Genomic DNA, 11,685 nt, shown 5'->3' with positions numbered 1-11,685 from the left:
CAAAGAGATTTCTTCTCTGCAATCCCAACCTGATTAATTATCACCAGCTTCAAAGACCACATATCGCCTTCGTTGCGGGTGTGCACACGCTGCTATACGCAACGAAGTATTTCCGCAAAGGTATATCCTTAAGACTCAAAGTTACATCGTCGGATAGTAAGGCCTCTTTTAGAACGTAGGACTTTTTTTGAATTCTGTGTTTTTTCTGTGAAATTGAACTAATTTTTGTAAATTTTTTTATGGTTTCTATAAAATTACTGCATTCGAAAAGAGCCCTAAAGTTACATTGCAAAGTAGCAAAATTACATTCTTATGTGCATACACGCAAAAAATTATATTCAGTGTTATTTGTAAGCTACTAGACGTTACTTTCCACACCTTAAAAATGTTATGTCAACTAACCATAAGTTAGGTCTTACTAATCACAGATTACATCCTATTATCCCTAAGTTACATCTACGGAATACAAAATTATATCTTGCTACATGTAACTTTTCAACATTGTAAATGTAACTTTCAGTATAATAGATGTAACTTTTTTCTGAAAACTCTTTGATATTTTTTATAGTGCACTTGGTGCTTGAGAAGGTAAGCAAGACATTATCTTGCCAGAAAAGGATTAAATATTTTTTAAGGAGTGTGAGGGATTAAATATTTATATTTTAGAAAAGTTGAGGTCTCTCTATTTAATTTTCCTTTTAAGAAAAAACGAATAAGGAAGGCAATTGGACCTATGAGCGGGTTCGGGTCCAGTTTTATGCTTGTGGGGGCAACAAGTTGGGTTTGCGAGGAGGAGGTGGAGCTGGGGCAGATTCCAATTTTGACCTGCAAGCGCCCACCCTCTCCCCTCCTCCAAAGTGTACCCTCTTCTCCTCCTTTGACCCATTCGTCCATCACGCAGACTGATGATCTTGACTCTTGAGTCTGATCCCTCCCAATGCTAACTCGTCGTCTTCGATCTCGATCTCATCCGTCGCCAGCACCTCTTCACGCAGCAGGTTCTCTTGCATCGGCTCTCAGAAGGTGCAAATCAGAGGCGTGACGACCGGGTGCGACCACGACAGAAAGCTGTGGCAACACCAAGGAGTATAGCGAGGACGCCTTCTCAGATCCAGGTTGCCCAAGACGTCAGAAAAACCAAACTACCTCCGACGGTTATCTCCTTCACATGTCCTCAATCTCCTGTTCTCTATACGACGCCACGTCATATCGCCAATCAATCTAATGTCCTCCAATTGAATCCTCTTGATCTAGTAAGGTCTCAAGTTTCGGATCCTCCATTGAGTCTCGAGTCTTATAGGAACTAGACAAGGATGATTTTGCATCTAATATAAATTTTAAGACCAAATCAAATACTATAATATTTAGATTTTAGATCAGATACGTTCACCGAACTCCAACATGAATTGTTGTCACCCTTAGAGGTGAAGCAAAGAAGCCAGTTTCCACCGCAGCACACGCGCTGTCCCTTTTTCGGTCCGAAGAAACCGACCAGAAGAAGAATAGCCTTCCTTCCACCGCGACCGGATTACGGACTCCCAACGCGACGCCGCCGGCCGGCCCCTCCCTCTCTCAGCCCGCTGCTCCTCCGCGCCGCTCCTCGCTCGGTCCAGCGAAGTAAGCGACCCTTCCTCGCCTGAATGGATTCCCCTGTTCCAAGAGTTGTTTTTTTTCTTGTTCTCAATCGAACCGGAACCCTGTTCCTCTTTCCTCTCCATCCATCCAATCGATTCGAACAAACCCATCGTATCAGCAAATCCGTCCCTACCTGTGCTCCAAGGGTTGGGCGGAGCGGTGGTTTGCTGTCCCGCGTGGCGCGCTACGAACCCAATCCAATCCAATCCAATCCAAACCATCCATCCGTGGTTTGATTGCGCAGCTCATCTTCCAACAAAAAATCTGGCGGGGCTTACTAAGGACATCCAATTTGATAGGGCCACGGGTTGTTGGCGTATTCGGATGTAGGTTGGAAAGGGAGTTCGATCGAATTAGGTCGGCTTAGAAATTGGACCAGATGTGATTTCCCTGTTGAGATTTCCTGGTTGCTTGAGTGTAGTTGCTGGATGATGCGCATAGAAGCATAGATTAGAGAAGATATGAGTGCTACAGAGGAAGGGGAAGCGCCTAGCTGGAATCAACAGCCGGTGCGGCGAGTTTAAGATTTCCTCTGTTAACGTTTGATCTAGCAACAGAGCTAAAAAGCAACTTGTGGGTGCTGACCAGTCTTGAGCTTCGGAGATACAAAAGTCTGCTATTTCTGCATTTATAAAAAATAGAATATAAGGTTGAGCAGATTAGTTAAATCTGTTCCAAGTAGTTGTTTTGTTACATCTCGACAGTTGCTTCCTTGTTTATTGGGATTATTGGTTTACTTTCTTGTTCACTTGTTACAATGTCAACCGTAGATGATAGTATTTATAATTAGCATAATTATTGTACAGACAAGTCAAATATAGCAGCATAGAACTATACAAATGTTGGGCATTGTAGTGATTAGTGAGTGGACTCTGAATCGAATAGATAATATGGCACTTATACCTTTCAGGAGAGGATACATTCAAATTCTCTACTATGTTTAGAAATTCTCTCATCTATCTATATCTAAACTTTGGAATAACTCTGATATCATGTTCTGTTATTTTGTGATGTATGCTGTTAGAAGTTGGTGCAGGAATCAATTGAAAGTTGATGCCTAGCGATTTAGTAAACCTGCAAAAGAATTTGCCTTCTTAGCAGTGTCCTAAATATCCCTATCATGTATTTGTTGGATTGGATGTTACATTATGCTAATATTGTGATATTCTGGTCGACTTTCATTGGTCACTACATAAGTCAAATCTATATCTAAACTTTGGAATAACTCTGATATCATGTTCTGTTATTTTGTAATGTATGCTGTTAGAAGTTGGTGCAGGAATCAATTGAAAGTTGATGCCTAGCGATTAAGTAAACCTGCAAAAGAATTTGCCTTCTTAGCAGTGTCCTAAATATCCCTATCATGTATTTGTTGGATTGTATGTTACATTATGCTAATATTGTGATATTTTGGTCGACTTTCATTGGTCACTACATAAGTCAAATCTCAATTCTCATTTTTCCTTAACATTCTTTTTGACTTTGCTCCTCCATTGCAGCCATGTATGATAACTACGGAAATCCTCCTGGCATGCAGATGCCCCCACCAAATCCTCAGCCTGGCCAGTTTGGCAATCCATTCTATGGTGCAAGCTCAGGTCTTATTAAAACTGGGTTCGGAGCATATGGGGGGAAGTTCTTGGATTCTAGTTCAGAATTCATGCAAAGCAACGTAAGGAGCCTTTGAAGAATATTGATCTTGGATATCCCATTACTCACATTCTCTCTAAATTATTAGTTCTATTCTTGCAGATCAATAGATACTTCTCCAACCCACAGTATTACTTCCATGTGAATGATCAATATGTCAGGAACAAGTTGAAAGTTATACTGTTTCCATTCTTTCACAGGGTGAATTGCCTCTCCTAATAACATTGCATATAAATCTGGTTCTTCGATCTGGTCTACAAAGATAAACCAGTATTTCCAATATCTTTGCAGGGGCACTGGACTCGGATAAGTGAACCTGTCGGTGGCCGTTTGTCCTACAAACCTCCAATCTATGACATAAATGCGCCAGATCTGTACATCCCTTTCATGGCATTTGGAACCTTCATCATTCTTGCAGGCTTTACATTAGGTTTTATGGGAAAGTGAGCTCTTTACTTATTCTTCAATCACCAAATGGTTCCGACCGAATGTCCCTAATGTGATGTACATCCTAATTGTGCAGGTTTACTCCAGAAGCTATAAATCTTCATTTTACAAGAGCACTCATTGGATGGGCCTTGCAGCTTGTGATTCTGAAAGGTCTGCTCTACTCAATGGGTGGTGGTGAGGTGCCACTACTTGACCTGGTAGCTTATGGTGGCAATTTATTTGCTGGTCTTTCCCTTGCTGTTTTTGCAAGGCTCATATGGGCTTACTCTTATTATGTTATGATGCCATGGATGAGCCTCTGCATGGGGGTGTTCTTGGTGAGGACGATGAAGAGGGTGCTCTTCACGGAGATGAGAAGCAGTGAGAGACACTCATCACGACAGCATTATTTCCTTCTCTTTATGGCAATTGCACAGTTTCCCCTGTTCTTCTGGCTTGGTAGCATAGGTGCATGAGATAGTTTTGTGATTGTACTTTCGCCGTGTAACATTAGAAGTGGTATTTAGGTATTTAGAAGCATTGTAAAATAGTTGGAGAATGACCTCAACAGCTTGCGCTGTTTGAGCATCAAAAGTATGTTATTGACAGGGTTTAAATGTGGTATTATAGCTGGAATTCCGCTGGTAAAGTTCTTTGTGATCCTTACCAGGGTAAAAGATAGGATGAAGTCATCCCATGCCATGGCAAAATTTCCCAATCTTGGACAACCGGCTGGCTTTACCAGTAGGTACCCTTAGTTAAGAGTATGCTATGGTGCACGCAACAGATAAGCGTGAATGTAATGACAAAGAGTAACTATTCAAGAAGTACGACTTCTGGACTGAAAATCACCAACTATGATGCTTTGAACAAAACTGCTAACGTCACCAAGAATTGTTTCAGTAATAAAGAGTTACAAAACAGAATCCAAACAAACGTCCAGGTTTTCCTTTTCTCTGAAGCTAAAAGCACAGATGCATGTGAGTTTCCCTTGCCGAACAACCAAGTTATAATAGACTCAGCAGTATGCAATTCTGAATTGTACAGGCATCGGTCAAAGTGCATATCACCGCAAAAGTAGCAGGAACTTATAATCATGTGAACGGCACAAGAGAATTTGGCATCTTAGAAGTCCGCAAGGCACTCATTGTAGGCTGCAAGTAAAATCCCAGTCAAGCATCATATTATTACATTGGATATACTCCTTTTCGTCATCGTCACAATCATATTGCAACAACCATCTTGCATACAACTTCAGGTGACTTGAAAAGACTCATCAAAGCTTTTTGTATCAGTGAAGACCACCTGTTGATCATCCTCTGCAGGAGCAAAGAATTTCAGTTAGGCAAAGGTCGATACAGGGTAAAAGGGAATGTAAACTTTCTACAGTAATATGCAACATTGTTAATCACAAACTAGAGTAAGGAAAATGAAAAGGTCCAGGGTTCAGCTCATATCAGTAAATCAGCATCAAAAATAGAAATAGTCAGGAGCAAACAGATAGTTGATTTCCATGATAATTTTTCTTCTAATTATGTTTATGTTAGCATAACAGCAATAACATATCATTATATCTTGAATCCTTTCCTTTCGCCGTGCCTGATATCAAGAGCATTAGAAAAGCAATGCAACAATGTGCAAGAAGCTATCGAGAGATAGAACCATAGTCACATACTTCCCAAGTCGATGGGGTCGAGGAATCAAGGTACACTACTTGTGAAAGATTTTGACGGGGGGGGGGGGGGGGACCAGATTGTTCCCACGTTCACGAAACGGGGACAGCGTTCCTGGGACGTGAGGAACGTGGCATGGTTCCACATTCTTGGTGAGTACGGATATAACCTATGCGGCACAAATAAATGCACAATATATATTTTTCTCAATGGAACCTTGGGTGAAAGATGAATGCTTAAACATCACACTAGGACAAAATATGGCAAATTCCCTGTGCTCTTCACACTGACTGATGTCAAGCATTCCATTTTCACACTGACAGCTGTGCTTAGGGATGGCAATCGGGCATAGTAGGCACAGGTAGTGTCTACCCATACCCATACCCACGAGGGATATTTCTACCCATGGGCAAGCCCATTACCTGCCATGGGCAAAGAACGTCACCCATGCACGTCGCCCGAGGGTGCCATGTGCCCGTGGTCATGCCAGTCTGCCAACCAAATTATGTCTCACAGCAGCATATCAAGCCAAAAATTCATCAGTAATGGAAGACTCTAGGTCAGTACATCACAATTCACAACAGCACAACTCGTTTTGTTTTAGGATATAGCAGGAGCACACAAGTTGTTTTTCTAACGGGAGAGAAACAAATCAGAAATAAATGGCGAGTACAGCTCAACAGCAATATCCACTTTTAAATGACACTAATTAGCCAGAAATGCTGGCCTCTCCCTTCCTCTGCTTTGGAGTTTCCACCCTCTTTTGGGTTTTGTATAGTCTTACTTACTTTGTACTTACTTTTATCTTTTAATATACTTCTCAGTAGGGGCCTCCCCTGCTGAGTTTACCCCTTTCAAAAAAAAAAAAAAAGCTAGAAAAACAAACAAAAGAACAATCAGCAAAAGGAACTAAAGAATAACAATAATATTTAACATGAACAATCAAGGAGCCCTCTACCGGCCGCTTGAGATAGAACTGAGACAATGTGATGTTCTCCCGGCCGTGTGCTGAGAGCAGTAGGGGCTCTGTAGGGAGGAGTGGTGGTGGCCAGAGGGAGGAGCAGCAGGGTGGACTAGGGAGGAGGATGGCGAAGTGGATGTGTTAGGGGCTCGGGCACATGGGTAATCTGTACCCATTGCCATCCCTAGCTGTGCTGTTTGCATTGCACATGAGAGAATCCCCATAATGTACAATTGGTGCAGTGGAACAACTCCATAGATCTCTTAAAATTCACTAGAAGGCGAACACTCACCAAATTTCAGCTAGGTTTCCTCAGTACTCAGTGTAAAGGGCCGCACATGTCTGTCAGTGGGGCAAGCAGTTCCATATAGAACATAAAGCACTAAGTCTTCAAAGAAAATTTCTATACAAAACAAGCTGAAGCTATAGCAACGAAAAAAGTGCATCAAGAATCTAACGTTGTGGACACATAGCACTGCAAGTATATAAAAAAAAAACTCAAGTTTGCAAATAATACCTTTTACCACATGACACTGAAAAAATTATAATCCAAACATCATCGCCTAAGAATAAATTATGAAAATCTTAGATATTGATCTAGATCCAAGATGTTACACAAATTAGAGTAAATTTCACAAAACTACAACTATTTGCAACTAACTATCACAAAACTACAGCTTCTGGAACGAGTTTCACAAAACTACAAGTACTTGTGCCCCTAGTAACACAAAACTACATTTTTTTGCACAAAACTACAACTATTTTGCACAAAATATTTGTAGTTTTGTGAAACTATTTTTGTGTACTTTTGTGAAAAAATATAGTTTTGTGTTACTAGGGGCATAAATATTTGTAATTTTGTGAAACTCGTTCCAGAAGTTGTAGTTTTGTGATAGTTAGGTGCAAATAGTTGTAGTTTTGTGAAATTTACTCAACAAATTAACAGGAATACCTTCAAACTCAATAAACAAAGAGAAACACATAGCCCAGGGCACCATGAACCTGTTGTTATTATTTGCTTTATGAAACAGCAATTGCTGGTATATTAACCAATACTAACTGATGCAAAGGTGGTATGTCCCAATACATCAGGAACAAATCAAGATCATATTTTGGTAAATGACAAAGAATATTTGCCAATTACAACATAATAGTGCAACCAAATTGTTTGGATAGGGTTAAACCACTTAATCACTACTCAATTGATTTCAACCAACTAATGTTTCAACTTCCAAACAATTAAGCAGCATTTCCATCTAAATCCTCATCATTATCAGTCATTTTAAGGTGAAAAAAAACTGACTTGTAACGTACAAATCATGAAGTCAAAGTGTTAGGTCATTGCTACAAACCCAAGTTTAAGAGTTAGCAAAATAATGAGGTACTAAAAGAGTTAGAAAAGAATGTTCTAAATTCTGGTACAATAGTAGGAAGCAAAATCTGCTGACTGCGTGAAATTTTATTTTACAGAAGTAGTGCATTGAAAACACAAATGTGATTGCAAGCATGTAAATTATGACAATCAAGAACCTTAATTCTCAAAACGGAAAGAATCTAAGACACTATCATTGCAGTCTAACTTCACATCAAAAGTGTTGAAAAAGCATCCAACACTTTGCAGAGTGACTATTCACATAATAAAAATATGCAGAAGTACGCAAAGTTAACATAATATGAAAACTGTGTCCACTGGAATGGTCACTGGTCTGATATTATGCAAAAGAGGAGTTGCTGCTTTAGTTTTCCCTCCAACCTTCAACAATAAAAGTCTAAAAGAATGTTTCTTTATGCAGAATAGAGAGATTGATTACAGAGATGGTTTCATCCAAATTATGTACCAAATATAACAAGATGCAGATATTAATCATAGTTTTCAACAAGGCAATAATTTTTCTCTCTCTATCCAAATACATATGTAATAATTTATGTTCAATATTAGTATACGTTCAATATCAGTACCCAAACCAAACTAAGTGATATACTACCATACCCTAAGTTCCGAACACAAATCCAGATTTAATATAGATGGAAAAATAGTTGAAGAAAACTGCAGCATGCCTAATTAGGAAATTTGATTGATAAATGCTTTTGCATAATCAAAAGAAAACATATGCAATTAAATGTACAGTTTCATTATTCTGTAAACAAACATGTGTGCGTAAGTCTAAAACATCAAATGAACTAGAATGAGGGAGTAGTTAAATCCGAATTTTAAAAAATATGGAACTAGACGAGTACTGTCACTTGGTCACTAGTCCACACTTAAATCCAGGTGATGAATGAATCTGATCCAAATGCTTTAGGCAATGGATGCATTTTAGTATAACTGCTGTCCAATCTGTTTGCATTCCACATCACAAGCATAAAACAAGCACAACTATAGAAATGCAACAGAGCATCCAACTATCAGGTTCAAAATATTACACTGCCACCATATTAGTTACCACTACACTAAAAACTTGTAAGGATGATAAAGTATAACATTAACCAACAATACAAAATGAATTTGGCTATTACTACTGGAAATAATATCATGCAGCAACAAAATTCTAGGCCAAACTGCCGATATCCACAAGAGGAACCACATGTACTTGTGTGCACGCATTAAGCCACTAACATGCAAAATGCTACAACAAAAAGGCGAATAAGGTAACTGCATACTTCAAACCTATGAAACCATGTATACATTTGTAGGAAACAAGAGGTTAACATACCTCACTGTTGAGCCAGAGCGCCATTTAAGCTGGTCAAGGTGCAGTTTATCTTTGTGCCAACGTCCTAAAATCACAATCCCAACCAGGGCAGCTGCAACCACCACCGACCAGATAGCATTTGTTTCCTTCGCTTGGTGATACAAGCATGTCATATGCTTCTTCAACCAGCATTTACATGAGACACCAGCATCACAGCTCTTGCTGTCTGCAGATTTTGAGGGCTGATCCAATTTGTCATCAGAATCAGCACCAGCCTCATTGTCATCATCATGAGCAACAAAACCATGCTCATCATCTTCAGCATGAGCTGAACCGTATCCAGGTACTTCGTCTCTCATCTCCACATCATCAACTAAGAGGTTTTTCCCTTCATCGTAGAACTGAATTCTCTCTGACCCTTCCCATATATTCTTGAAACTGTAATCTTCAACACTGGTACTTGCTTCCTGCGCATCCTTCTCCAGCTGTATCTCATTAAAACTGGTTTGTATTGGCAGGTTCTCGTGCTCACTTGGAGGAAACACAAAGTGATCGGACATGAGCAATGCATCAGATGAATTACTTGCATCAAGGCCTTTGGTCCCTGCTGCAGGCTTGCCCTCTGTCCCACCGGGCCCTGGTACTGCTTCATAGGCAGATGCTGTGAGAGTCACCACTTCCCAGTCCACACCTCGTGGGGTGCTTCCCTCTACCACCTCTTTCTCATTATCAGCCATACCCTCAAATCTGATCATTATTTGTCAAGAAACAGTTTCAGCAACTAGGCTTGCTGATACTATAACATAAACATCAGATGATCTATTACATTACAAAAGGCGAGATCTATTAATCAAGCCTTCTCCAGCGGGAGACAGAATCTAGGAACCACCGCTCATTCATTCATTCATCAAGAAGTAAACATCACACAGAGAAAAGAAAAGAAGGAACCAATTTTTACACCTCCGAACCAAACTAAGAGCAGTTTACTACTTAGCGCTACTTCACAGCTATCAGAATCAACCTCACCAACAAGCTCACCATTAACAATCCAACCTGGGCACCGAAACTGCTAGAGCCATCAGTAATCTTACCATCAACTGATCCACCATCCACATATAGGCACTTACGCAGCCCAGCAACCAACCAACAATAACCAAGACCCCAAATCAAGCGGCGAAAGATGCACCCGGTGCCACCACAGATCTTGCGGTCTCAATAGCTAACAAGAAGCATTTCCGGGCTTGGCCAGATCGGATGGGACATCGCAGAGATGACGATATGGGCTCGGTCGCTCACAGACGTCGCAGCGAAGAAGACAACAAGCTAGAGCAAAGCGAAACCAGTCCATGGGCAAGTCAGGGCTTACCAGCAGAGACGGATCTCCACTCCCGTCCAGTCCAGTCCGGTAGGGAGGAGGGCGATGACGCGGCGGCGGCGGCGGAGGAGGAACGTCCGTAGGGGAGCAATGGATCAGATCAAACCGCCATTGGTGGGACGTGGCCACGTGGGAGAGAGAAGGTAAGGAGCGGTGGATCCGGATCCTCGATAGTAGAGTCGTTCACATGTGGATCAGATGTTTATATGTAAGTGATGACTTTTAATACACTATATATCTAATAGTGTCGTAGATTCACTGATATATGGATTTTAGGGAGTCTTGACATTGAATTAGATTCTCATGTTAGTGACTTTTAATTCACTATGCAGTACTGCAGATGATTTGTGTTCGAGGAAGAGATGAGAAGGGTGAGAGAAGCGCAGTGCACAACGCTGGCAGGTGGGGCCCATGGCCCATGAGGTCGAGCCATCTCGTACGTCAGAGTGCTGCGCCCTGCCTCATATGTCATCCTGCTGAGCGTGAGCTTTGCTTGCAACATATTGATTGCTCATTGGCATCGAATCGATCTCAAGACTTCCATCCTGTTGACGTGAAAGTTATGACACCAAATACTAAGCACCTCGTGTGCAATCTGTAGTACCACACATAGGGAGTTTAGCAGTAGAGATAACTATTGCGCTTTCGCGCAACGAGCGATTGATTTACAAGCAAACCGGTAAATGATAACTAACCTGGCAAGCAGCACTTGAGAAACCCAGTCTGGCACTACGACGACGGATCTTTATCGTCAAATCACACCCGCGAGAGACCTCGTCAGGGCACGATCAGCTGACGACTTATCCTTGATCATCGAGATTAAGAACGAGTAGCAGCAGGAGAAACAAGGAGGGACAACACAGGAGCTAAGTAGAAAAATAATATATGCATATTGGTATTTGATCGATTGTTGTATATTTCAATCGGCCATGACCCTCTCATATTTAAAGTACGATAGGTCTTAGCCGTATAAGATTAGAACTGCTAATTCAAACCGAACAAGACTTACCTATATCATTCGGCTATAACACATGAGTCTAAACTTTCTATAACTAACATATCTTTCCTATTCAACCACGTAAATTTTCATATATCTACCCGAGTATCCTTTATTGCAGTTCGACTACTTCGATTTGACTACGTTTTCGATCCGAACATCAGTCTGTATCGCCTGGTTGTCACGTCCCAAATTCCACAATCACATAATTAAGCATAATTATGCTTCTTAAGCATTATGTTTAATTTTGTTTTATAACTCTAGCGCAATTC

The 11,685-nt window shown here is 40.8% G+C and overlaps 2 protein-coding genes across 3 annotated transcripts; one reads left to right on the top strand and one right to left on the bottom strand.

Moving 5' to 3' along the window:
- The first annotated feature begins 1,417 nt into the window (after positions 1-1,417).
- On the top strand, positions 1,418-4,411 carry LOC133888022 (uncharacterized). The gene is made up of 5 exons (XM_062328105.1): positions 1,418-1,617; positions 3,135-3,307; positions 3,388-3,486; positions 3,577-3,728; positions 3,809-4,411. Exons 2-5 carry the CDS (start codon positions 3,137-3,139, stop codon positions 4,188-4,190), a joined length of 804 nt encoding a protein of 267 aa, XP_062184089.1. The 5' UTR covers positions 1,418-1,617; positions 3,135-3,136; the 3' UTR covers positions 4,191-4,411.
- A 137-nt stretch (positions 4,412-4,548) lies between these two features.
- LOC133888023 (ATG8-interacting protein 1-like) lies at positions 4,549-10,618 on the bottom strand. 2 transcript variants are annotated; one of them, XM_062328107.1, is made up of 3 exons: positions 10,408-10,617; positions 9,063-9,788; positions 4,549-5,033 (listed from the first exon to the last, which is right to left on the bottom strand). In XM_062328107.1, exons 2-3 carry the CDS (start codon positions 9,776-9,778, stop codon positions 5,027-5,029), a joined length of 723 nt encoding a protein of 240 aa, XP_062184091.1. In that variant the 5' UTR covers positions 9,779-9,788; positions 10,408-10,617; the 3' UTR covers positions 4,549-5,026. The 2 variants fall into 2 exon arrangements, with proteins under 2 accessions (XP_062184091.1, XP_062184090.1); XM_062328106.1 differs by having other exon boundaries at positions 9,063-10,618.
- Positions 10,619-11,685: the final 1,067 nt, after the last annotated feature.

Source organism: Phragmites australis, chromosome 13, assembly GCF_958298935.1.
Source record: "Phragmites australis chromosome 13, lpPhrAust1.1, whole genome shotgun sequence".
NCBI lineage: Eukaryota > Viridiplantae > Streptophyta > Magnoliopsida > Poales > Poaceae > Phragmites > Phragmites australis.
This window is presented reverse-complemented; position numbering and strand designations above follow the sequence as displayed.

Bases quoted from the DNA above. Each gene is read 5' to 3' on its own strand.
- LOC133888022 (XM_062328105.1), top strand. From the start codon at position 3,137: ATGTATGATAACTACGGAAATCCTCCTGGCATGCAGATGCCCCCACCA. The intron at 3,308-3,387 runs GTAAGGAGCCTT...CTATTCTTGCAG, and splicing joins CAGAATTCATGCAAAGCAAC to ATCAATAGATACTTCTCCAA. The intron at 3,729-3,808 runs GTGAGCTCTTTA...CTAATTGTGCAG, and splicing joins ACATTAGGTTTTATGGGAAA to GTTTACTCCAGAAGCTATAA.
- LOC133888023 (XM_062328106.1), bottom strand. From the start codon at position 9,796: ATGATCAGATTTGAGGGTATGGCTGATAATGAGAAAGAGGTGGTAGAG.